Below are 25926 nucleotides of genomic sequence, written 5' to 3'. Positions count from 1 at the left end.
GCTACCGCTGTGTTTCGGGCTATGACACGGACGTCCACAGGTGTCATCTCTCAGCAACCCAGTGAGGAAGGAAGAAGTTTGTGCCCATTTTGTTGGTGGGGAAACGGAGGCTCCAGTGATAAAGTAAGTGACTTAGAGCCATTGAGTTAATGGCAGAACTGGGATTGAATCCATGCCCTCCTGATTCCCAAGATCATAATCCTGGCCCTTGGGTCTGTGACCATAGGAGACAAAGTTGAGGGGCTAGGATGGGTATCTCCCTTCCATCCAGATGTAACCTGCAGGGGTATTGGTTCAGTCAGAGAAAGAAAAAATTATACCCCAGGGCATCCTTCATTTTTTCTTTCTTTCCCTCCCTTTTGCTCTCCCTCCTTCCTTCCCTCCCTTCTTTCCTTCCTTCCTTCCTTCCTTCCTTCCTTCCTTCCTTCCTTCCTTCCTTCCTTCCTTCTTCTTTCTTGCATGTGTGGTACTAGGATTGAACTCAGGGCCATCCTAACTCCAAGCTATACCGCCAGTCCTATTTTATTTTTTATTTTGAAACAGGGGCTCACTAAAGTGCGGCAGCTGAGGGCCTCCTAAATTGCTGAGGCTGGCCTAGAACCTGGGATCCTCCTGTCTCGGCCTCCCCGGTACTGGAGTTACAGGCACGCGCCCCACCGGCAGGCCTTGGTTCCTTTATCCTCACAGCGAATGTGAGAGGCCGGTACTACCAACTGCATTTGCCAGCGAGAGAACCGAGGCTCAGGGAGGAGGTGCGACCTCCCCCTGACCACCCTGACCACACAGCCCACGAAAGGCGAGGCCACGCCTGGAGCCTGATCTTCAGGAGCCTGCCTCTTCAGGCCCAGGCCTGAGGGACGCCTGGCTCTCTCAGCGCAGGGCTCGGGCAGCTGACATTGACCAGGACTGTCGCGGCAAGCACACGCCTGCCGGTCACGCGTGATGGAGGAAATTCCAAAGCTTCTCCCGGACGGCTCAGGTGGGGCCGGGCCCACACCCACCTCAGGTCCCTCGGGATCTCCTCCTGACTCAGATTTTCCTCTTCCTCCCCTGCCTCCCCCAAGTGACCAGAAGCAGGGCCCTCCCTTCCTGAAACCCCTTGGCGGCTGCAGTGCTTTCTCTGCAAACAGCCGCCCCCATCCATCTCTGCCCGGGGCCTGCGGGCCTTGACAGGGAGGCTCTGACTTTGAGGGGGTTAAAGGTGCCGGTGCCCGGCCTTCCTCTGACAAATGGGTTGCCGTGAGAGAGGAGCCTTTGTTGTTTTTTCCTAGCCTCAGAAGAGAAACCTGTCAGGAAGATGTAGAGGCGGGACCCCCCTCCCAGCCCCCGGCCGCGCCCTCGGGGGGCTGACAGACGCCGGCAGCTGCTGGGGCGCCAGGGTGCCAGGGACCAGCTCTCAGCATAGAGCGTCCCGCTGCACCCCCAACCCTGTGGCCCTCCTGACCTCTCCACACAGCCCGCCTTGACCCAGGGCCCGCCCTTCCAGGGGCAAAGGGCTGGGAACAGGGACCTCCCTGGACTGGGGTCCCTGAGCCACATGTGGCCAGAGCAGGAATCTGGTTACAGCCTGCAGGCCAGGCCCCAGGAGGGCTTTCCTCGGGAAGCAGGTGTGCCAGGTCTTCTCCCTAAGCCCCCGTGGGTGCCTCGCAGAGCCCCCAGCCTGAGAAGTCTGCTTCTGCAGCCTTCCCTCCATCCTCCCCACGGCCACGGCCTCCCTTCATTAACTCCGCCCTTCACACGAATGGTTTCATTTAAAATTCACAAGGCCCAGTACTCAGAGGCTGCAAGAGAATCGCAAGTTTGAGGCCAGCCCCTGCAGCTGAGTGAGACCCTGTTTCAAAATAAAAATAAATAAATAAATAAATAAATAAATAAATAAATAAAAGGGGCTAGAGGTGCAGCTCAGTGGTAGACAGCCCCTAGGTTCTGGTCCCCAGCACCACACACATAAATAAAGTGAGCAATTAAATTCGTGAGTGTCTGTGGGATGGACATTCTAATACAGACAGCACAGGCAGCCTGGAGCCTCTGCCTCCCCAGCGTGTGACCCGGTACAGGTTACACAGTCCCTCTGCTTCACGCTTTCTGGAAACAGAGGTGAGGAGAGCGGTCCCCTGGGGCCATCTGGGTCAGGTGCTAAGGTCAGTGGGTGGGCCCCAGCTTAGTAGGTGAGGCGACTGGATCCAGGGCACACAGCTGCACGTGGCAAACTCAGGCATTTGGATTCAGACCCCATGTCCCAGACCCCACGTGACTTCTACATCTTGCCTGCTCAGACTGGACAGCGGGACACTCGAGGACGACTCCTGCTTCTGCCGTTTCTTAGCTGTCTGAGCCTCGGTTTCCTCCTCTGCGAAGTGGAGGCTCCATCTGTACTTTCCCCACGATGGCCGAGGCATGAGGCTCAGAGGAGAGTGACGTGTGGGACAGCTAATCCCGGGACAAGGCAGAGAGGGGAGCCTGGTGTGTGACTGTGACACCCTCCTCTACTGGTCTACGACACCCTGCTGCTCCTCCTAGAAGAGGGGTGTCTTCTCACAGAGAGTGTGTGAGGACACATGCCCCCCCCCCCTTTTGGAGCATTCTGTACCTGGAATGCATGACTCACTAGAGTCTCTGGGTGGAAAGCAAGTCTCTGGTCGTGGCTTCTGCCCCCACCCTGGGCCCCTGGCTCTCTTCATAGGCCCGCAGCCCCGAACACCCTGCACCTTGGCCCGGGACCCCGCGTCCAAGATGCAGGGCTCCACCCGCAGCCCCTGGTGTCTCCGAGACACTGCTGCTGACGTCCGGTTCCTGCCCTGAGCCGTGTGCCTTTGGGACATCAGCTGCTGAAAAGGACGTTAACCCTCCAGAGAGACCAACAGGGCAGGGCCGCCGCGTAGCCCGATGGGCCCGTTGAAATGGCACTTGGAGCTGGGAGTGGTGGCGCACACCTGTGATCCCAGCACTTGAGAGGCTGAGAAGGGAGGATCGCAGTTCGAGGACAGCCTCAGCTACTTAGTGAGCCCCTTTGCAACTCAGTGAGACCCTGTAGGACTCTCGGAGCAGCCAGAAGCCATCAAGTCCTGTTTCCACGCTCCAACTCTATGGGCGCCTCAGCCTTGGGGTGCTGAGAAAGAGGAGCAGGTGGGAGTTTAGGGGGACAGGACACAGGTGGAGGGGGGGGTCCAGAGAAACATCCAGGGCTTTACTTAAGAGCTTTGCCTCTGCCTTTGCTGTGGAGAAAAGTGACTCAGAGCCTCTCTAGAGAGGAGTGTGGCCAATCCGTGTGGAAGCTGGAAGTGAAGTCGCAAGGAAGAGTCCAGTGGCTTTTTTCCAAGTTACTGAGCAACTGAAAATGTCACCATGGGCGGGGAGAAGTGAATTGTCTTCTGGAGTGTGTCTGTCTCTATACCGCAGACCAGAGTGGGCCGCCGAGACTTGCAAAAAAGATTTCTTTTAATCTACCTTTTCTTCTTTCTCTTTCTTTCTTTCTTTCTTTCTTTCTTTCTTTCTTTCTTTCCCTCCTTTTCTTTCTTTCTCTCTTTCTTTCTTTCTTTCTTTCTTCATTTTTTCTTTTTGCAGGCATCAGTAGAAGGGCTTTTAAATCAAACGCGATCACCAAGTTTGTCTCTTGTATTTATCCCCCTCTCCACTCCCTGGAACTTGGCATTTGATGGATTCTGGACCTGACTTAAGGCTTTTTCCAAATCCAAGACTTGGAGAATTTTGTTAACAGTGCAATAAAAATAACTTTATAGTGTTACAGAAGGCACGCTAAAGACAAAGTGCGTGTGTGTGTGTGCGTGCACTCGGATGTGTGTGCTGCTCTCTCTCCTTAAAAAAAAAAATACAGACAGTGTTTCTTTAAAAGTCTCCATCTGCAAATCCCATTAGATGTGCATATAAGGTTTCTGATGATTAATAGTTGCCTGCTGGGTTTTGGTTGGAGGGGACCTCGTGTGCGCGGGTTAACCCCTCCCTCTCCTCTCTCACATTTCACTTCAGAAATTGGTCACTCTCTCCCCACCGCAGGATTTAAAAGTGTCTCCGCAGCCCTGGTCCAGCCCTCTGCAGGCATCTGCTTCGGGCTCCGGGACACCTCTCATCACCGGCGCGGCAGGGCCGGGACAGTGAAAATGTTCCGTGTCCTTGGCAACAAAAACACTTACAGGGGACCCCAGTAGGCAGAGTGGTGTGTCGGGGGGCAGGAGCCAGCCGAGCAGCGCAGCCCGGCACAGGTGTGTGTACACACGCATACGCGTAGCTGGCCACGTGTGTGGACTTGAAGGAGAGACTTCGGTTTTGGTTTTTGTTTGGGTTCCTGGGGTGAATCTCCTGCCAAACATATTTCCTCCTATTTAATTTTTTTTTTTTTTGGCGTTTAAAACAATTTGAATATAAAGAGTGTAACGAGTCAAATCTTTGGAAGGCCTGAGGTGTGCGGTGGACGGCAGATGGATCCCGCGGCCAGCAGCTGCATGAGGAGCCCCCACCCTCCAGCCCCTGTCTGGGGGTGCCTTCGAAACCCCCACTCGGAAGGCACCGGAGCCTCAGGGTTACCCCACTACCCGCCAACCCCATTCTCCTTCCACCAGAAACCAGACTTCCCAGCGACAGCGACGGCAGCATACCCCGACTTCTCGGCCTCCTGCCTGGCGGCCACTCCACACAGCCTGCCCCAGGAGGAGCGCCTCTTCACTGAGCAGCACCCCGCCTTCCCACAGCCCCCCGACTGGCACTTCCCTGTCTCCGAGGCCCGGCAAAGGCTCAACCCGGGCCCGGCTGGGGGATCCAGGGAGGTGGGGGCCAGCAGCCCAGGCCTGGTGGACGTCACAGGAGTCGCGGGCGAGGACTACGGGGTGCCTGGGAGCACCGCCAGTGAGATGGAGAAGAAATCATCCAGGAGGAAAAAAGAGAGTTCAGGTAGGTGGCGGAGGAGTAGCTGACCATTATTTTGCTGTGTGGTCCCGAGGCGGTTGCTTGCCTTCTCTGAGCCGGGGAGCCCTTAGCATGGATTTCAAACAATACCATCTAAGCTACCTGAACTCAGGAGATGTGCGGTTTCTTCCTCTCTAGAAGTTCTAGGATTTTCTGGTTATGGGGGTGTGTGTCTGTGTCCCCAGAGCTCAGGACCCTGGGACGAATGTCTCAGGGACAGAATGAAATGGGTTGAGGAAATATTTAAGGGTTAGGTGGGTGAGCCTCTAGGTACAGACTGGCCAGGACTGGGCATGGGGGGTCTCCTGACTCCGTGCCCCCCACCCCGGTCACACCATTCCGCCAAGCTCTGGCTGACTCTAAACTGTCCCAGAGCCACGGGGCTCACTCAGCATTCAGCTGAGACCAACACTTGGAGAGTTGAGACTGTGGCCGGGACTCTGATGACCACACAGAGCAGGACTTACGTCCCCGGGAGCCTCGAGACAGAAGCAGGCCTGCGCCGGGCCGGGAGAGACAGGAATGAGTGGGAGGTGGAGGGCTGAGGTTTGGGGCCGACTGCCCAGGATGGACAGTCACCTGGAAGGCGCCAGATCAGGGGCATTTCAGCGTGCCAGGTCCAGCTGACCCTCGGGGAAGACAGTGCTGACCTCCTGGGGGATGGCCGGCCTTGGGGAGGGTCAGGTAGGCGGGCCACCAAGCGCACGCCCTGGGCACGGGGATGCAGGCAAAGCCCGGCCTGGGGATGGAGCCCAGGGGCGGGAGGCCGGGGCTGGGCTGGCCTGCAGGGTACTGCCCTGCTGCATGGTCCTCACCTCCCTCAAGGCCTCCTGGCCGCTCTCACTGCCTGGTCACCCGGCAGTGACCCCGGGTACATCCTGAACAAGGCAGTACCCCAGCTGCCCTCCTGTGCTCCTGACAGCACCCTCGAGGGATGCTTATTGGCCTTTTAAAAAGCACCTTCAGGGGCCGACCAGAGCAGGCCAGAAAAGGAGGGTGCCAGTCAAGGAATAATTGCTTTTGTTTTGCTTTATACAACACTTTTGACTTAGCACGAATTTCCCAAGTACTTGCCCTTTGCCAAGCACTAGGGGTGCTGAGAACAGTAAAGTGGTCCTGCCCTGGAGGAGCTCACACTGAGAAGGGGTCCGAGGTTTGGGTCCGACTGCCCAAGATGGCCAGTCACCTGGATGGCGCCACTGTCTTCCCTGAGGGTCAGCCGGACCTGGCACGCTGAGTTGTCCCTGTGAGATTGCCCTGTTGCGGCGGTCCATGGCCAGGTGAATACAGACCCCAGCCTTTTTTTGGGGGGTGGGGGGCACTGAGAATTGGGCCCAAGGCCTCATGTGTGCTAGGCAAGCCCTCTACCACTGAGCGACTCTCATCTTGTTCTATTTTATTATTATATTTAAGTCTCATTAAGTTGTCCAGGCTGGCCTGGAACTATGATCCTCCGGTCTCGGCCTCCCGAGTAGCAGAGATTATAGGTATGCACCACCACCCCAGCTGAACCTTAACTCTATTGAGTGCGACAAGCTTACAAGGTGGGAGAGCGGGTTTTATTGGTGTCTCTCTTCTCTTTGTATGGAAAAGGAGGGATAAAGCTTGAGGGGGAGGCTGCAAGAATAGGGTCAAAATAGACTGTCCAAGCCAGGCATAGTGGTGTGCGCCTGTAATCCCAGTAATTGGGAGGCTGAGACAGGAGGATTGCAGGTTGGAGGCCAGCCTCAGCAACTTAGCAAGACCCCTCATTACCTCAGCAACATAGTGAGAATTAAAAAATAAAATAAAAGGGCTGGAGGTGTAGCTCAGAGGTAAAATGCCCCCGGGTTCGATTCCTAGTACAAAAAATAAAATAAAATAAAATAAAATACCCCCCCCCAAAAAAAAAAACCAAAGTGGCCAATTCATCTCAATTTGCCCAGAACTTTTCTAGATTTAGGATTAAAAGTCCTCTGACCTGGGAAACCCCATAGACCCAGGCAAACCAGATTTGGTCACTGTAGAAGGGAGTTCTTTTTTTTTTTTTTTTTTTTTTGGTGGTACTGGGGTTCCTGGAAGCCCTTCTACATCCGGGCTACACTCCCAGACCTATTTTTACATCTTTATTTGGAAACAGGGTCTCCTAAGCCAGCGCGCGTGGCTGGCTTCGAACCTGCACGATCCTCCTGTCTCTGCCTCCCAAGCGCGGGGATTACAAGCGTGTGCCACCACGCCCGGCTATAGAAGGGAGTTCTAACGCTAGTCTGCAGACCTCGAGTCCCATGTCTTGCAGAGGAGTTCAAGCACAGTCCTCATTGTGAAATATTTGTCCCCCAGGCCTTGAAGCCCCTCAGCGCGCTGACAGGGGTGACAATAGCCGCAGCTAAACTTCACTTCCCAGTGGTCAAATCCCCGCCTGCAGAGTTAACTATTCCCATGCCCGGAGACAGGGCGCCTCCTGCTTCTCCCGCCCAAGACACACTCAGCCACCTGCTCTGGGAGCGGGACCCCCTCCGTGGCGCCTGCCACCCGGCTCCTGCACCTCTACCCACACAGCCAGCTGCTTTTCAGGGAACGGAGGGCCCAGGGCGTTGGGAAAGCACGAGCAAAGCCAAGCGTCCGCTGGTCTCCGGCAAAATCTCACCATCTGAGTTCCAGCGCAATCTGAACGCGCTGTCTCCTCTTGGCGAGTGGTGGACGGCGCTGCATCACGCGGTGTGCCAGCCGCTGACCACCTAAAGAGCACGTGGGCACTGTCTGCCGAGGACCCAAGCTCCAGAGAGGGTCGCTGGTGGGGGAGGCTCCCACCCAGGAGGGGCCCTGGAGCGTCCTCGTGAGGAGGTCCCCTAAACAGCATCAGGAGAGCGCCCAGTGGGCTGACTCTCCCTGGTGCCGGCGTGGCCCTGACTCATTCTTAAAATGTAATGGAAGAGAAAGAAGGAGGGAAGAGGGAGGTCAGCTTCAGAAAAGCCTAAAGAAAGGGAAAGGTTGGCCAGGTGTGATGGCACGAACTTGTAATCCCAGTAACTTGGGAGGCTGAAACAGGAGGCTCCCGGGCTCACTGCCAGCCTCAGCAACTAGTGAGGCCCTCTGCAATTTAATGAGCCCTGTTTCCAACTAAAAATAAAATAGGGCTCAGGGTGTAGCTCAGAGGTAAAATGCCCCTGGGTCCAATCCCCAGTACCATAAAGAAAGAAAAAAAGAAGAAGGAGGAGGAGGAGGAGGAGGAGGAGAAGAAGGAGAAGGAGAAGGAGAAGGAGAAGGAGGAAGGGAGGGAGGAAAGGAGTAATAAGCAAGGCTGACATCCAATTCCAGAATCGGGAATTCTGCTCAGAAGAGAGAAGCCCACAAAGAACCCCTCGTATCATCTTGCCCATCCCAACTCATGGGTCAGATCCTCTCTCTATTTAGAAATTTGATATTTTAGCTGGGCGTGGTGGTGCATGCTTATAATCCCAGCATTTGGGAGGCTGAGACCGGAGGAAACAGTTCACAGCCAGCCTCAGCTACTTAGGCCCTCCATAACTTAGTGAGACCCTGTTTCAAAATAAAGAATAAAAAATAGGGCAGGGGGTGTAGCTTGGAGGTTGAATGCCCCTGGGTTCCATCCCCAGACCCACACAAAAATATTTTTTTTTTTGATATTTTGCTCATCGTGGAATTTTCCTTCTTTCTTTATTTTGGTGCTGGGGACCAAACTCGGAACTTCCCACAAGCTGTGCCACATTCTACCCGTCATCATGGATGTTTGCATGAATTTGAGGTTTTTGAAAACACTGCACTTAAACACGATTTATCTTGGTTACTGGAATGTGGGGTGACCTTCCTTGATATCTGTGCTCTGCACCTCACCCCGGTCCCAGCTGGACCATCTCCGGAAGGTTAACGAGCACTGCCCAGTGACGTCTTCCACAATGTCTCATGGGTCAGGCAGACAGCAGTGTCCGTAATACAACTTTTGGCTGCACAACTTCGAGAAAGTTCTTTACCTATCCGCAGCCCCTTACTTTCCCAACTGTAAAATGGGAAGATGACATTAGCACTTTCCAGGCAGAGACTCTGCAGAGGTTAAACGCACCAATCCGAAAGGTTAACACAGCACCTGACCCATGGTAAGAGTCCAATAAATAGCAGCTGTAAATGGTATTAGGCTCACCTTTCCTGACCCAGCCTTCAGAAAACAGGGTGTAAAAAACATTTCTATATTTATGGGGCACCGGATTTGAATATCTCAAATGCACTATCTCAGAAATTTCTTGGGAATTTCTTGCAATTATTTTATTCTAAAATCTAGTTGTCATCAGTTAGAGTCTTGGAGCTCGGAGATCTGCTAGGGAGGTTGGGGGCGGGAAGGGGGTAAGTTGTGCCTGGCAAAGGTGCCCTAGACTGGCTGGCCCAGGACGCCCGGGGACTGAAAGTATATACAAAAGGAACATTCTCTGCTCTCCCCTCTCCTTTCTCTGCCAGCCCCCACTGTTCCCCTTTTGCTCCCTCTAGAAGGGGGATCGGACTTACTGCAGCAATGATCAAGGAAGTGGGGTCCCTAGCCCTCCTCCCCCAGACATTCTGTTGGTCCACAGTGCTGAAGGGGTCTCTGGTTTTTTTTTTTTACCACAGCCACTCTCAGCCTGGGGCCAGCGGGTGTTCAAAGACCCCTGCTGGCTAGGACAGCTGCGCGGCCACTGTTGTTTTCTCCCAAACTGTCCATGGTCATCTTTAATTTATGGGGCTGGGGGATTTCGCGGTGATTTGCTGATTTACTGATGGGGTTCAAGGGAAGGTTGCGTGCGATCAGCCTGGCTGCCTGCGAAGCCTGGGAAAATGCCACCGGGTTGCGCTCGGTGGCTCTTGGCTGTTTTTTGTTTTTGTTTTTTTCTGGCACTGGGGACTGAACCTAGGGGCACTCTGCCACTGAGCCACAGCCCAGGCTTGTTTTATTTTATTTTACTTTTTTATTTTGAAACAGGCTTTCACTAAGTTGCTAAAATGGGCCTCAGACCTGTGGCCCTCCCTTGTGTCTTGGTCCAGGGTTCCAGGTGCATGGCACGAGCCTGGCACACTCTGCTGAGACGGGCCTTTTGTCAGACTCCTCCATCTCTCCCATCCTCTTCAGTGCCAATAGGGCTGGGGGTGTGGCTCAGAGGCAGAGCGCCCCTGGGTCAATCCCTAGTACCACAAAAATAAACGAATAGCAAGCAAACAAAATAGGTCTGGGGGGCATAGCTCAGAGGTAGAATTCGCTGGGTTCAGTCTCTAGTAACACACACACACACACACACACACACACACACACACACACACACGATCTCTAAATTACAGTATCTTCTAGAATCTATGCTGAGTTCCTAACTATGACTTACAACTTCATAAAGGAACTTTCTCCTAACATATCACTTCTCTCTCTCTCTCTCTCTCTCTCTCTCTCTCTCTCTCTCTCTCTCTCTCTCTCAGCACTGGGGATGGAACCCAGGGGCATTCTACCTCCAAGCTACACTTCCAACCCTATTTTTAGTTTTGTTTTAATTTGAAACAGGTTCTCACTAAGTTTCAGAGGGCCTCACTAAGTAGCTGAGGCTGGCCTGGAACCTCTAATCCTCCTGTCTCAGCCTCCCAAGTACTGGGATTACAAGCCATGTGCCACCACGCCTGGCTTCTTCTAACATTTCTTACCATGGGGCATCTTATATTTGAAATCTCCTTTTTTCTTACTGTGGTCAAAGTTACAAGTGTGGTGCCGCACATCTCTAATCCCAGTCCTAGGGAGGCCAAGACAGGAGGACCGCAGATTTGAGGCCACGCTCAGTAACATAGCAAGACCCCTTTTCAACAAAAAATAAAACAAGGCTGGGAGTGTAGCTCGGAGATAGAATGCCTCTGGGTTCAACCTCTAGTACCAAAAAAAAAAAATAAATAGAAAGTTTTTCATCCATGTTTAATTTTATTTGGGTGTTTTGTTGTTGTTGAATTACAGTCCTCTATATATTCTGAACGTTCACTCCCATCAGACTTATGGCTTGCAGATATTGTCTCCCTTCCCATGGGTTCCTCTCCACTCTGTTGATTGTTTGCTTGGCTGCGTGGAAGTTTTTAAGTTCAATGCCGTTATATTTATTTATTTTTGCTTTTGTTGCCTGTGCTATTGGGATCATAGCTATGTAGCTATATTGCCAAATTCAAAGTTGTGACAATTCCCCTATGTTTTCTTCTAGGAGTTTTATATTTTTAGGTCTTATGTTTAGGTCCTTAATCCAGCTCGAGTTAATTTCTGGATGGTGTAATGGAAGGGTCCGACTTTATCCTTTTACAAACGGATACTCAGCTTTCCCGGCACCATCTGTTGAAGAGACGTTCCTTTCCCGTTGTGTAGCCTTAGCAGCTGTCTCAAAGACCGTCTGACCGTACGTGAGGGTCAGTTTCTGGCCTCTCTACTCCGGGCCATGGATCTATCTTTATTCTGTGTTTTGGTTATTGTAGTTTTGCGGTATGTTTTGACATTAGAATATATAAGGCCTCTAGTTCTGTTTGTCCTTCTCGAGATGGTTTTGACTCTGGCATCCTTCGACATTCCATGTGAATTTTAGAATTTTTGTCCGAAAATGTCACTGAGCTTTTGCTAGGGATGGTATGGAACGTGTAGAGAGCCTCTTGTCTGCGAGCAGCCCCGTGGCCTGCAGGAGCGCGCCCCGCACCCTGTGCGGCTGGGAAATGCATCAGGACCTTTACAGTCTCGCTGATGAGGGGGGTTTTCAGAGAGCCGGACTTCAATCACAAAGGCAGCCCAGGGTCAGCGTGAGTGCTGGGGTCAGAAAGACACAAAAACACGCGGGCGGGCAGGGCCGGCTCTGCGGGGCTCCTCCGCGGGGTCAGATGTGAAGGCAAAGGAGTACCTTTCTCTCTTCAAAGTGCACCCCTCATGCTGGCTGCACCCCAGGCCACTCATGGTCAAAACCTGGCTAGAGCCGGGCATGGTGGCCCACGCTTGTAATCCCCGCGCTTGGGAGGCTGAGACAGGAGGATCGCGATCGCGCAGGTTCGAAGCCAGCTGCGCGCACTGGCTTAGGAGACCCTGTTTCCAAATAAAAAATGTAAAAATAGGTCTGGGAGTGTAGCCCGGAGGTAGAAGGGCTTCCAGGAACCCCAGTACCACCAAAAAAAGAAAGAAAGAAAGAAAGAAAGAAAGAAAGAAAGAAAGAGAGAAAGAAAAAAGAAAAACCTGGCTAGGGAGTGACCTGAGGTCTGCAGGAGCCTTTTCACCTGCCACCAGCCTGGCTCTGGGCTGGGTGGCTAACGGTAGTCACAGTGCTGGCCGGGGTGTGGTTCGAGGACTGTGCAGAAGAAGCCTTGGGACCCGGCTGGCCAGCTTGGGAGGAGAAGGCAACACCACACTTGGCCAGCACCTCTCAGATAGCCCCGTCTCCTGCCCAGGGCCCCGCCCCTCCTCAGCTTCTGGAAGGCAAACAGGGCCCAAAGAGACCTCAGGCCTCAGGCCTCAGCCTGAGGAAAATTCTGGAGAAAGTCTTTTTTCTGCAGAGGCAGCAGGATCCTGACCAACATCTAAAGTTCAAAGAGCCAGTGGGCCAAGAGGTCAGCCAAGGGGCTGCCTCGGCTCCACCCAGGGTCAACAGCCCCCACTGCCCGTTTTTTCCAGCTTGAATAAATCAGGGACACCTGGCCTGGGGAGGTGGCGCAGCCGTTCCTTCCAGAGGGGCAGGCCTCATAATCCCCGCGGGCCCCGAGCCAGGCCCTGGTCCCCGCGCCCTCTCCTGGAGCCAGCACCTGTGTGCGCTAAGTCTCAGCTCTCCACCAGGTCCTCAACCGCATCTATGAATACAGCTCCCACCACTCAGCTCTGGACAGGGTGCTGTGCGGGATGGAGGGAGAAGGGGAGGGAGCCCTTCTCCAACCTATGCCTGATCTTTAGGCTGACGGCTGTGGGAAGGCTGGAGACGGCTTTGTATCAGAGCACACAGCAACACATCAGATTTGAATAAAAGAAAGAACCAGGAGCTAAGACAAAATTTGAAGCTGGGTTTATCAAGGCCAGCTGTCCTTAACAGAGAAAAGAGTAGGGAGAGGCCTGGGTGGGATAGCACAGGCCTGTATCCCCATTAATTGGGAGGCTGAGACAGGAGGATTGAAGGTTGGCGGCTAGCCTCAGCAACTTAACAAGACCTTGTTTAAAAAAAATAGGGCAATGGGGCGTAGCTCAGAGGTAGAACACACCTAGAATTAATTCCCAGTATCATATACTCAAAGAGTAAGAGAGAAAACGAGGATGCAGGTCTTAGGTATTGGGAAGAATTCTGATTCCAGCTCCCCAGGGAGGAGTCGACCTCATATTTCTTCCTTTTTTTTTTTTTTTTTTTTTTTTGTGTGTGTGTGTGTGTGTGTGTGTGTGTGTGTGTGTGTGTTACTGGGGATAGAACCCAGGAGCATTCTAGCTCTGAGCTACACCTCCAGCCTGATTTTTTTATTCTTTATTTTGAAACAGGGTCTCACTGAGTTGCAAAGGGCCTCACTAAGTAGCTGAGGCTGTCCATAAACCTGGATCCTTCTGTCTCAGTCTCCCAAATGCTGGGATTACAAGTGTGCACCACCACGCCCGGCTCCAATCTCCTATTTCTACATATAGAGAAACTGAGGCCGGAAGAAGGGAAGAAGGCTCCCCAGCAAAGATGTATTCTATTGGGCAGTGTATTCCTGAACCGTGACTCCAAGCTGGCTCACTGGTCAGCCCTAACTGGAAATGGCGCGAAAGTACTCACAGTTTTTCTTTTCCTACCTTGATGAAAATGTTAGTCTCCTATATTGTTGTGCAAAAAAAAAAAAAAAAAAAGAAAAGAAAAGAAAAGAAAAGAAAGAAAGAAAAAGAAAAAAGAAAGAGAACCATAATTTCCACACTTCCACTTAGCTCATTCCCATAATTCTGATCCTTTTATCACGTGTGTGTGTCTGTCTGTCTGTCTGTATGTCTGTCTAGAGATTGAACTCAGGGGTATTCTATCCTTAAGCTACATTCCCAGCCATATGTGTGTGTGTATATATATGTATGTATGTATGTATGTATGTATGTATGTATATGTATGTGTATATATATATATATTTGTGTGCATGTGTATGTGGTACTAGGAGTGGAACCCAGGAGCCTTCTACCCCCGGGCTACACTCCCAGACCTGTTTTTATATTTTACTTATATCACTAAGTTGCTGAGGCCTCACTAAGTAGCTGAGGCTGGCTTTGAACCAGTGCGATCCTCCGGTCTCAGCCTCCCCAAGTACTGGGATTACAGAGATACACCACCCTTTTTGCAGTGATAAAAGTTTATCTCACTCTGGAAAGTTGATGAGGAACAAGCGTCCTCCCAGAGCATGGGGAAGAATTAGACACTAAAGCCCCAGAGTCTAAATCAGGCAACGAGAGACGGGAGAGGAGAGGTGGACAGGGAGGGACTTGGCTTGGCGGCAACCGCCAGCTACAAACACACCAGTCCAAGACCAGCTCCAAAGGGGTGCTCTCCCTCACCCCCTCTTCTCTCTCGGGGGAGTACTATGTGCAAGACTTGAGGGGCATGGAGAGTTGTGTTCTGGGATATGACAGGGTACCTGTGCGCCCCTAGGCGGGCCAGGGAGAAGGGAAGGGTGGGTGCCACCCAGGGCAGTCCCTAGGAACCCTGGGGGTGGTGAGCAGCAGAGCTGCCGTGTTCCCTGTCCAGGGCCAGCCAGCCAGAAGATGTGGACTCTGGTACCCAGGTTAGGGCCTGGGCTTTAGTCAGGGGGCTGTGGACTCAAATCTCCCTTCTGTGGCCTCCAGGCTGCTGGGCGCACTGAGCAAGTCCCTGGGCCTCTCTGGGCCGCTTCTGCTGCCTAACCACGGCTGGTTCAGCATGCGCCAGGTACGGGAGCCGCTGGCCAGAAGCTAGAGTGAGGACCACAGTTGTATCCCAGGGGAGAGAGAGAGCTATTAATCAAATTACCCAGGCAAATCCACATTGCAACGCTAACGGAGATCATAACAGGCCAGTTCCCAAGGGTGCTGTGTGGGGAGGGTTAAAGCAGTGAGTGCATCTGAGCCCCGAGAAGCTGTAAGAAAGAAACGCCAGCGAGCATCAGCCCGCCTTCCTTCCCACCGCCTCCTGTGGAGTCAAAGCACCAGAATAATGCTTTATTTATGTCCGGAATCTTTGGAAATTTTTTTTATGGTAGTAGAGATTGAACTGAGAGGTGTTCTACCCCTGAGATACATCCCAGCCCTTTCATTTTATTTATATTATTTTGTTTTTGTTGGACCAGGGATTAAGCCCAGGGGCATTCTACCTCCTAGCTACATCCCCAGCCCTTTTTATTATTTATTATTTATTTTTGTTTTGAAACATGTTCTCACTAAGTTGCTGAGGCTGGTCTTCAACCTCGGATCCTGCTGTCTCAGGCTCCCCAGGAACTGGGACTACAGGTGTGGGCCACTGCATCTGGCCACCTTTAGATTTTAAAAGTATTTTCCAGCTGCATGCTTGTAATCCCCACGCTTGGGAGGCGGAGACAGGAGGATCAGGCTGGTTCGAAGCCAGCCTCTCTGGCTTAAGAGACCCTGTGTGTGTGTGTGTGTGTGTGTGTGTGTGTGTGTGTGTGTGTCTATCTATATCTATCTATCTATCTATCTATCTATCTATCTATCTATCTGGGAGTGTAGCCTGGAGGTAGAAGGGTTTCCAGGAACCCCAGTACCACCAAAAAAAAAAAAAATGTATTTTCCACACATATTACCTTATACAGTTTTCCCAAAATAGCCCTGGGAGATAGAAAGGTGCTTTTTTTTTTTTTACATTTTTTAAAAATTTTTTGTGAGAAAACTGAGGCCCAGACAGGTTACGTGATTTCCTTAAAGTCTCCAGCAAAGAGAGTCAAGGTTCGAACCTCTGCCCAAGTCCTCCCCGCTGTCCGCGCCGTCCATTCCCCGCGCTGTGACCAGGCCAAGCTGGAAACACGGCCGTGCGCCCTGGGGCAAGGGTGCGGCCGGGAGACCTGGGCCGCGGCTGTCCTGGCCTCCGCCCCAGGGCCGGGCTGTGCCGGGGAGGAGGGGGGGGCGTCCATCCCGTGCGTGACCGACCCTCCGGGCCGGCCGCCAGCCGGGGCGCGGCGCTGGAAGCCGCCAAGGCCGAGGGCTCCCCGGGGACGGCTGGCCGCGCCCCTTCCCCTGCGGCCCAGCTCGGCTTCCGGAGGGGTCTGGGCCGGGGCGGGAGGCAGCGGGGCAGGGCGGGGGCACAGGGGCCTCGGGAGCCGCCCACCGGGCGCTATAGAAGGCTGGGGAGACTGGAGCCCCAGGAGTTGAATGGAAGCGTGAGAAAAGAACCAGCCGTAGCAGGGCGTGGTGAGCACACTTGTAAGTCCAGCACTTGGGAGGCTGAGACCAAAGGATCGCGGGTTCGCGGCCAGCCTCTGGGTAGGGGGGTTGTAGGCAGAAAGCCCCTGGAATCGGGGACACACACACACACACACACACACACACACACACACACACACACGCACACACGCAAGAACCAGACAGTTGGCTGCGACAGGAGGATCTCGGTTCCCAGACAGCCTCAGCTACTACTTAGTGAGGCCCTTTACAACTCAGTGAGACCCTGTTTCAAAATAAAGAATAAAAAATAGGGCTGGGGGTAGAGCTCAGAGGTAGAATGTCCCTGGGTTCCATCCCCTACCGCCAAAAACAAAATAAAGAATAAAATAAGGCTGGGGGTATAGATCAGAGATGCAATGAATTCCATCCCCAGTACCCCACACACACACATACACGGAGTCAAGTCCCACTACCCTCCCATGAGACAATGCAGCCCCTTTCATCTGCACAGGACCTTATAGTTTGTAACTGCTCCCTTCACATTTGCATTTGAACAATATTGGCCGGCTGAACTTGGACGACTCCTTAGCTCCACTATGCTTGGTTTACTGGTTTATAAAATATGGCTAATGCTAGAACCACCTGGTTGGGTTATTGTGAGGATTAAGTGCCTAATGCGTGCCAGGTGCTTGGCAGAGTGCTGGCAGAGTCCGTTTCTTTGGCCCTGTTAGTGGTTATAGCTGAGTGTAGCCCCTGAGCCTCCTCCCCGCGGCCCCCTGGGGCGGACTCTGGGTCAGTAGGTCTGGGGCAGGGCCTGGGTCCAGCATGCATGCCTCAGTCATGCTTCTGTGGCTCTGTAGTGGGGTCTCAGAGCAGCAGAGTATAAACTCGACTGTGCACCAGAATCGTCAGAGGCTTGTCAAAACAGATTGCTGGACACCACCAGCCACCCCGCCACTGCCACTGATTCTGTGACTGGGGGGGGGGGCAGACTTTTCATTTCCCTGGTCTGCCACGCTTTGAGAATGTGGCTTAGAGCATCTGGATGCACATGATAGTCACTAATGTCATGCTTGGGGGCAGCCTGGGGGATAGAGAGCATTAAACACCTGAGAACAGCTTCGCGTGCCTTGGGAATAGAAAACTGCAGGGCAGGATTGGGGGAGGGGGCTGTAGTTTGGGAACCAAAAATCCTTCCCAACTGTCAGACCGGTGAGACGCTAGAAGAAAGGAGCGGACACAATAGCCCCTCCCCAGCCTCCTTCAAAGGTAAGAGAGACTGAAGACAGCGGGAAGGGAACTGGTCCCCCTGCTCACGTCCTCCCGTCTGGGACCCTCTCTCCCCAGATAACCAGGAGAACCGAGGGAGGCCAGAAGGCGGCAGCAAGGCCCGCAAGGAGAGGACAGCCTTCACCAAGGAGCAGCTGCGGGAGCTGGAGGCCGAGTTCGCTCACCACAACTACCTGACCCGGCTCCGCAGATACGAAATCGCTGTCAACCTGGACCTCTCTGAGCGGCAGGTGATCTCAGCATCCCCCCTTCCCAGCATCCCCTGCTTGGGCCTTCTCCTCCTCCCACCACCCGTCCAGGGGCTCTCAGCTATGGCTAAACCTGAGAATCATTTAGGGGATTTTAACAGCACCTCCACCCCTGGAGTTATTGTCACTGGTCTGAGATGGAATCTAGGCATCCAGATTTTTCAGAATTCTCCCTGGCGATTCTCGTGTGCAACTAGAAATACAAATGTGATCACTCCCCAGACTTGAGCGGGCATTGGAATCGCCCAGGCGCTTGTTCAAACTGCAGATTCTGAGCCTGGTGCACACCTGTAATCCCAGTACTTGGGCGGCTGAGACAGGAGGATCGAAGTTTCGTGGCCAGCCTCAGCAACTTAGTGAGGCCCTCTGCAACGTGGTGGGACCCTGTTTCAAAATAAAGGATAAAAGAAATAGGGCTGGAATGTAGCTCAGAGGTGGAATTCCTCTAGGTTCAATCCCCAGTACGAAAACAAACAAACAAAAACCCTTCTCTGGTCCTATGTTTTGAGGTTTCTCCCAGAGCATCACACCTTGTCTATACTCACGCTCTGGTACAGGACAATAGTAATAATAATACTTTTTTTTTTTTTTTTTGGTGGTACTGGGGGTGGAACCCAGGGGCTTTCTACCTCCGGGCTATACTCCGAGACCTATTTTATATTTTATTTGGAAACAGGGTCTCACTAAGTTGCTGAGAGCCTCACTAAGTAGCTGAGGCTGGTTTAGAACCCGTGGGATCCTCCTATCTCTGCCTCCCAAGCGCAGGGATTAAAAGCGTGCGCCACCACGCCCGGCTATAATAATATTATTTGATAGCAGCTTTCAGTTGATAAAGCTCTGCCAAAGTGTTAGGTTTTGAATTGAAAGACTTACATTCAGATCCTGCCTCTGGTACTTCCTCGTCCTGTGACCTCTGGGCCTCTGTCTATAAAATGGGGCCGTATTTCTAGCTGACATGTAGTACTGAAGGTCAGACCGGAAAATGCACTGACCCGAGATATCCAAACTGAAACGCTCATTATAAACATGCCTAGGGATGAAGCTGGACCCTCTGCCCCCAGACCCTTGGGCTGGGGGCGGCTGGAGAGAGGGGGTGTTGCCGCAGTAGGGGGGACAATGTAGATGTTGGCGCATTTGTCCAGGACTGGACAGATGTCTGGAGACACGAAGTGACCTCTGAGGTGGCCGGCATGCCCTTCCTTTGACCTCAATTCCTGGGGCCCCAGGGGGTGGGGGTGGCTGGAGTGCCCTGGAGTCGTGGGCATGGCTTAGGCTAGCCCTAGAGTGACCAGGCTCCCTTGCTCCCCTTGCCACAGGTCAAAGTGTGGTTCCAGAACCGGAGGATGAAGTGGAAGCGCGTGAAGGGGGGTCAGCCTGTCTCCCCCCACGGGCAGGACCCAGACGACGGGGACTCTGCGGCCTCTCCAAGTTCAGAGTGAGGTGCTTCGTGGGGGAAAAATGACTGAAGATGGAGCCCCCTCCCCAGCTATCCCCATCCTAGCCCCCTCTCCAGCTCCCCTCCACCACAGGGCAGTCCCCCACACCTTGCATTGACTCTGGGCATGAAGCTGCCCGCGTGCCTGGGAGTGTGGAGTTTCCCAGAAAGTGCTGTCCAGCTCCAGGCTCCTTCCCCAGGGCCTCAGCGACCACACTCTTGTGTAGACACACAACGCCGCCAAACTTAATGGATGCGGAAATGCCTCCTGGACGCTGCTTCTCAGGGTCTCTTGGCCGCCCCCCGCCCCTCCCCCCGCCCCCTTCCTTGTGCACCAGCCGGGCCTCCAGGTGTGGGCGCCACCTAGCCTGCGGGGTGAGGCGCCTTGGGACCAGCTGGTGGCTCACACGAGAGGAAATGATGGAGACGCGCACGCTCTGGCCCACTTTTCCTCCCTGAGCCCTACATCCGAGGCTTTGGGGGGCTGTTGGTTGTCCCCAAACCCCAAGGGAAAACAAACGTAAGGAAGGTTAAAGACAGCAATTCAGGGGCTGCAAACCAGTAATCTGGCCCGGTCTCCAAATCTGTTGGCTGTTGAGTAGGCAAATTTATAAGCAGTGACTTGGAGAAGACAGAAAAGCCCCTAAGTCCCCATACTGGCCCGTGCATGCTGGGTGGCTGAGAACAGACAGGGCGGCATAGGGACAGGACGGCACCCGCTACTGAGGCCGAATGCCGTGACGCAGCAGAGGTTCCAGGAAGCGGAGCAGCGATTCCTTTACAATCCATGCTTTCTAGATGGAAAGTCTCTCTGGATGCTCATAGTGTGGATTTGAGGGCTTATAGCCCTGTGTCCCGGGAACGGGGAGATAATACAGGGGCTGCTGGGGAGAGATGTGGAACCCTAGAATGGAAGGTTCTCCGGCTGCAGCATCCCGCGTTCTCAAAAGACTCTGACTGCAAATGGGGACGACAGTCCCTGTTTGTCCATGGGCTGCATTTTAGCCTCCCCTGTTCGTCCCACAAATACTGTTGTTGGAGGAAAAAACTGCCAAGTTAACAGGCATCCACCGCTCAGACCTCAGCCATGGCTTCTGGGGTTGCCACTCTGGAGATTGATAGCCAAATAGCCTGGGGCAGCCGCAGCTTTGGAAAGAGACCCCCCTGCCCGCATCACAGCTCCGCGCTTGGTCTCCAGATCCCAGCTGGTGTTGCAGAGGGAGGTCAGCAAGAGTTTGGATTTCTTTTGCGTAGATTTAATCATCCCCGTGTAAAAATATCCCCACCTCCCCACCCCAAAAGAACAAGAGCTGTGGAAAATGATTGCCAACCGAGATGGCTGGATTGAGCATGTATAATTTTTTCTAAAGCATACTTCATATATTTTCCTAAGATTACATCAAATTAACTGCACAAGGTCAATTCACTTTGTAAGAAAACTCTTAGAGAAATAAAATCAATAGAAAAAGCAAAGTTCCTGGGCCTTTGTCTTTTTTATTTTTTTGTACTTAGGAGTGAACCCAGGGGCATTTTACCTCAGCAATATACCCCCAGCCACTCCCCTTTTTGTGTGATGGTGGGGATTGAGCCTAGGGCTCTGAGTTATTTCTCCATCCCTATTTTATTTTTATTTTGAAACAAGGTCTCATTAGGTTGATGAGAGTCTCATTACTTGCTGAGGCTGCCTTCAAACCTGTGAGCCTCCTGTCCCAGCCTTCCAGGTACTAGGATTACAGGTGTACACCACCACGCCCGGAAAACCCCACGACCACCTTTGTTGTTGTTGTTGTTGTTGTTGTTGTTGTTGTTGTTGTTGTTATGAGGAATTGAATCCAGGGGCATTCTACCTCTGAGCTACACCCCCAGCCCTATTTTATTTTGAAACAGGATCTCTCTAAGTTGCTGAGGGCCTGGGTAAATTGCTGAGGCTGGGCTCCAACCTGGAATCCTCCCATCTCAGACTTCCAAGTACTGAGATCACAGGCATGTGCCACCACCCCCAGCTCATTTTGACTGTTTTAAAATGTACTGCTCTGTGGCTTTAGGTACTTTTCCATCTTTGTGCAGCCACTGCCACCATCCATCACCAGAACTTTTTCATCTTCCCCAGCTGAAACTCTGCACCTGTTCAACACTCACCCCCTTCTCCCCTCCCCTCCGCCCACCTACATTCATACAGTGTTTGCTGTGTTGGGCGCTGTTCTGAGTGTTTTCCATGTATGAACCAAGGTAGTTCCCTTAATTCTAAAAGGTAAAGTCTTCTCCTCCTCCTCCTTCTCCTCCTCTTCTTCCTCCTCCTTTCCTTCTCCTCCTCCTCCCTCTCCTCCTTCTCTTCCTTCCCTTCTCCTCCTTCTCCTCCTTCTCCTCCTTCTCCTCCTCCTCTTCTTCCTCCTCTTCCTCCTCCTTCTCCTCCTTCCCTTCTCCTCCTCCTCCCTCTCCTCCTTCTCTTCCTTCCCTTCTCCTCCTTCCCTTCTCCTCCTCCTCTTCCTCTTCCTTCTCCTCCCCCTCCTCTTCCTCCTCCCCTTCTTCTTCTCCTCCTCTCCTCCTCCTCCTCCTCCTCCTCTTCTCCCTCTTTCTCCTCCTTCTTTTTGTACAGGGGACTGAACCCAGGACCATTCTACATCCTTTTGAAACAGTCTTCCTAGGTTGCTGAGAGTCTTACTACACTGATGAGGCTGTCCTCCAACCTGCAAACCTCCTGTCTCGGCCTCCCAAGTATTGGGGTTATAGGCCTGCACCACCACACCTGGTTCCACCATTCCTTTTCCCAGATGAGACCCCCAAGACAGAGAAAGTTGAGAAAACCCCTAAGTATTTATAGCCCACTGGTGGCTGTGGTAGGCTGTATTATTAGGCCCAATTATTTTCTTCCCCCTCCACTCGGGAAGATGCCTCCCTGACCATTGCCCTACAATGCCCTTCCCGCGGTTGGGTGGGTGCCCCGCCTCACGGACGTCAGGCTTGTCTGACCCGCTTTGGCCGACAGGACGTGCGCGGCAGTGCCCCACGTACTGTCCGGTAGCAGCCGTAGGCGGGCACCTGGCTCTGCTCTAGTTCTCCCCTGCAGCCTTAGCCGATGGCGGTGAGGATATAAGCACTTGTCATAAGGCGCTGGGATTTGGGGTCGCTCATCCCTGCTGTACAACCTCGTGGAGACTGAGCCCTCCAGCAACGACACTGGAGTTTGTTTTTTGTGGTACTGGGGATAGAATCCAGGGATATTCTACCTCTGAGCTATACCCCTAGCCCTATTTTTTATTCTTTATTTTGAAACGGGGTCTCGCTGAGTTGCAAAGGGCCTCACTAAGGAGCCGAGGCTGGCCTTGAGCCTGTGATCTTCCATCTCAGCCTTCCAAATCCTGGGATTACACGTCCTGGGATTCCAAGTCCTGGGATTACCACCACGTCCAGCTGAATTAGAATTTCTGACATCCCTTCCTCCTGAGCTTTGGCTCCTCGGGTTTCATCCCCTCTCAGCCCCTAGCGAAATCACCAAAGAGTTCAATCATGACACTCCCAATTTAAAACCTATCACCCAAACCTATCACTTGGGAGGCTGAGACGGGAGGATCACAGGTTTGTGGCCAGCCTCAGCAACTTAGCAATTCCCTCAGCAACTTGGCAAGACCCTGTTTCAAATAAAAAGGAAAAGAGTGGGAGTGTAGCTCAGAGGAAGAATGCCCGGGTTCAACCCCCGTGCCACAAAAACAAAAATAAAACAAAACAACAAAAACTATCAGTGATCCAGGCACAGCGGCATTTGCCTATGTCTCAGGATTAGGAAGGCAGGAAGATCACAGGAACCAAGACCAGCCTGGGCAATATCACAAGACCCTGTCTGAAACAAATAAATAAAATAAGACCTGTTGGTGTCTTCCCATCACCTACAAAGTAAAGTGTAAGAGCCTTCACAAGGCTCTGGGATCCCCGCGCGCTGGCCCCTGCCCACCTCTGCAGCTCAGCCCACCACTCCCAGCCTCAAACACCGAGCTCCAGCGGCGCGAGCCCTGGCCGGTCCACACACACTTGTGTGTGGTTTTTCTCCTTCTCTTGTTGGCTCGTCTGTTTGGAATGCCCGCCCAGACCCGGACCCCCAAGAGCCTGGCATTCCAGGAGCACTCAAAGGGAGCAGGGAGGACGTGTTCATGCGGACGCTTTTCAATAGGGAGTCAGTGCCTGACGTTAGATAGCAATGTCCACCATTGTCTAGAACCAACAGGGGAAAAAAAACCCTTTCAATGTGAGAACTGTATGAACTTCAGGAAGTGAAGACCCACGCGCGTCGCTCAAGTGTTTCCGGGTCATTGTGCTCCCTGGGCTCCTCTTGCCTCTCACGCTGTTGTTTGATTAGCCAGCACTATCTGATCGGTAGCTGGTTCAGCTACTCTTCAAGTAGGTAAAAACCTTCTACTGAAGCCGGGCGTGGTGGCGCACGCTTGTGATCCCCGCGCTTGGGAGGCAGAGACAGGAGGATCGCGCGGGTTCGAAGCCAGCCCCGCGCGCTGGCTTAGGAGACCCTGTTTCCAAATAAAAATGTAAAAATAGGTCTGGGAGTGTAGCCCGGAGGTAGAAGGGCTTCCAGGAACCCCAGTACCACCCCCCACAAAACAAAAACCTTCTACTGAGCCAGGCTCAGGGGTGCATGCTTGTAATCCCAGAATTTAGGAGGGTGAGACAAGATTACGGGTTCAAGGCCAGCATCCGCAAGAGCCCCCCCGCCCCAATTTAGTGAGATCCTGTTTGAAAATAATAAAATAGGGATGGAGTGTAGCTCAGGGGCAGAATGCACTTGGGTTCAATACCCAGTACCACAAAAAAGAAAGAAAAAAGAAAGAAAGAAAGAAAGAAAGAAAGAAAGAAAGAAAGACCACTCTTTCCTGTCTAGATCCCCAAAGTATCACTGTCCCAATAACTGGAAGCCCATGGTAGGTAACTTTGTCTCCTTCTTTTGAGTGGAAGTATTTTCCATTAATAGCTGAGTATCCTCAGCCAGGCATGATGGCGCATGCCTATTATCAAGTACTCGAGAGGCTGAGACAGGAGGATCACAGGAGCAAGGCCAGCCTCAGCAATCAATTAGAGATTTTCTATTTCAAAATAATAAATAACGCTGGGCGTGGTGGCGCACGCTTGTGATCCCCGCGCTTGGGAGGCAGAGACAGGAGGATCGCGCAGGTTTGAAGCCAGCCGCGCGCGCTGGCTTAGGAGACCCTGTTTCCAGATAAAAATGTAAAAATAGGTCTGGGAGTGTAGCCCGGAGGTAGAAGGGCTTCCAGGAACCCCAGTACCACCAAAATAATAATAATAATAATAATAATAATAATAATAATAATAATAATAAAAAATAACAAAGAGCTGGAAATGTAGCTCAGCAGTAAATTGCCCCTGGGGTCCATCCTCAGTAACCAAAAAACAAGCAAACACCAAGAGCTGTATATGCTCTAGCTAGCCAGAGGAGCCTGTGCCAGGTAACTCCTGACAGTCACCAATTTCTAGGCAATTGTCAGTGTGTCCTGTCTTGGCCACCACCGCACTGGGCGCCCACCATGTTCCTCTCTGGTCGGTTGTCTCAGTCCCATCTCCCCCAAACAATGAACAACTGGATGTTTTTTTCAAACACAGCCAAGAACATTTCCATTTATTCATTCTCTTCTCTCATGATAGCAAAACTCTGACACAACCCAGGACCCTGCTCCCCAGCAGGGTCTGGCTTGGCAGGCAGGTTCTGGATTAATTACAGATGGAGAAGTTTGCAACACCTGGATATTTTTGAAGCATCTTCAAAGCTATCTCAAGTTGCCAGGTGTGGTGGTGCATGCCTATAATCCCAGTACTTGGGAGATGGAGACCGGAGGATCGCAGGTTCGAGGCCAGCCTCAAGAGAAACCCTCAGAAACTTGAGACCATTTCAAAATAAAAATTAAAAGGGGCTGGGGGGTGTAACCTGGAGATAGAAAGCAAGCTCCTGGGTGCAATCATATCTATTCATAATAGATATGCACACATATATGTGAGTATATACATTCCATGTCGTGCTTTCAATGCCAATGTATATACTGCCCTTCTCTGATGCTATGTCGTCCATGCCACTTCTGCAATCCATGGCTGCTACCATCCTTTGTCTCTGTCTTCTCATCTGTATCTATTCCTTTATGGCCACAACTTCAATTTATAATTTCAAAATTTTCTACTTTTTGTTTATTTAGGTATTTGTGGTCTGATTTCCAAGCTGGAAATAAGGGTAGGGGATGTGTTCCCCTGATGGCTTTGTTCCTAGCTACTAACATGGGACATCATGAATGCCCAATAGATAGTTATCAGATGGACGGACAAATGAGTAAATGAATGGACAGATGAGCCAATGGAGGGAGGGATGAACAAATGAGCAGTTAACCTCTGGACTCTTAGCTCCAAAGAGTCCACTGCTGTGTACATGGGCCATGTAGGGGAAGCTGCGGCCCAGAGGCTGGTCAGATGGCTCGATGAGGTCCAGGTCTTCAGGGACCACATGGTCCGGCTGACACACCCTTCAAGAGGGGACCCTCACCCTGATTCTAGAGTCCAAGGGAATTCTTTCTCATCCTGGTCTCGAGACAAGAATCTCTGCTGATAACTTGCCCACCCACCCACTCACCCTCTGAACCCTGTCTGAAGCCTGGACGAGTCTGTCCCCTTTGACCTGCAATTGACAAAGAGGCCGTTTCCAGGCCCCG

General features: G+C 52.4%; 1 protein-coding gene across 1 annotated transcript; it reads left to right on the top strand.

Moving 5' to 3' along the window:
- Window positions 1–4436: 4436 nt before the first annotated feature.
- On the top strand, window positions 4437–19217 carry MEOX1 (mesenchyme homeobox 1; the record flags this gene model as incomplete). The annotated part of the gene is made up of 3 exons (XM_080713638.1): window positions 4437–4905; window positions 17588–17760; window positions 19095–19217. 3 exons carry the CDS (start codon window positions 4437–4439, stop codon window positions 19215–19217), a joined length of 765 nt encoding a protein of 254 aa, XP_080569764.1.
- Window positions 19218–25926: the final 6709 nt, after the last annotated feature.

Source organism: Muscardinus avellanarius, assembly GCF_963383645.1.
Source record: "Muscardinus avellanarius genome assembly, chromosome: 16".
NCBI lineage: Eukaryota > Metazoa > Chordata > Mammalia > Rodentia > Gliridae > Muscardinus > Muscardinus avellanarius.
Note: the sequence above shows the minus strand (reverse complement) of the source record. Positions and strands in the feature narration are given on the sequence as shown.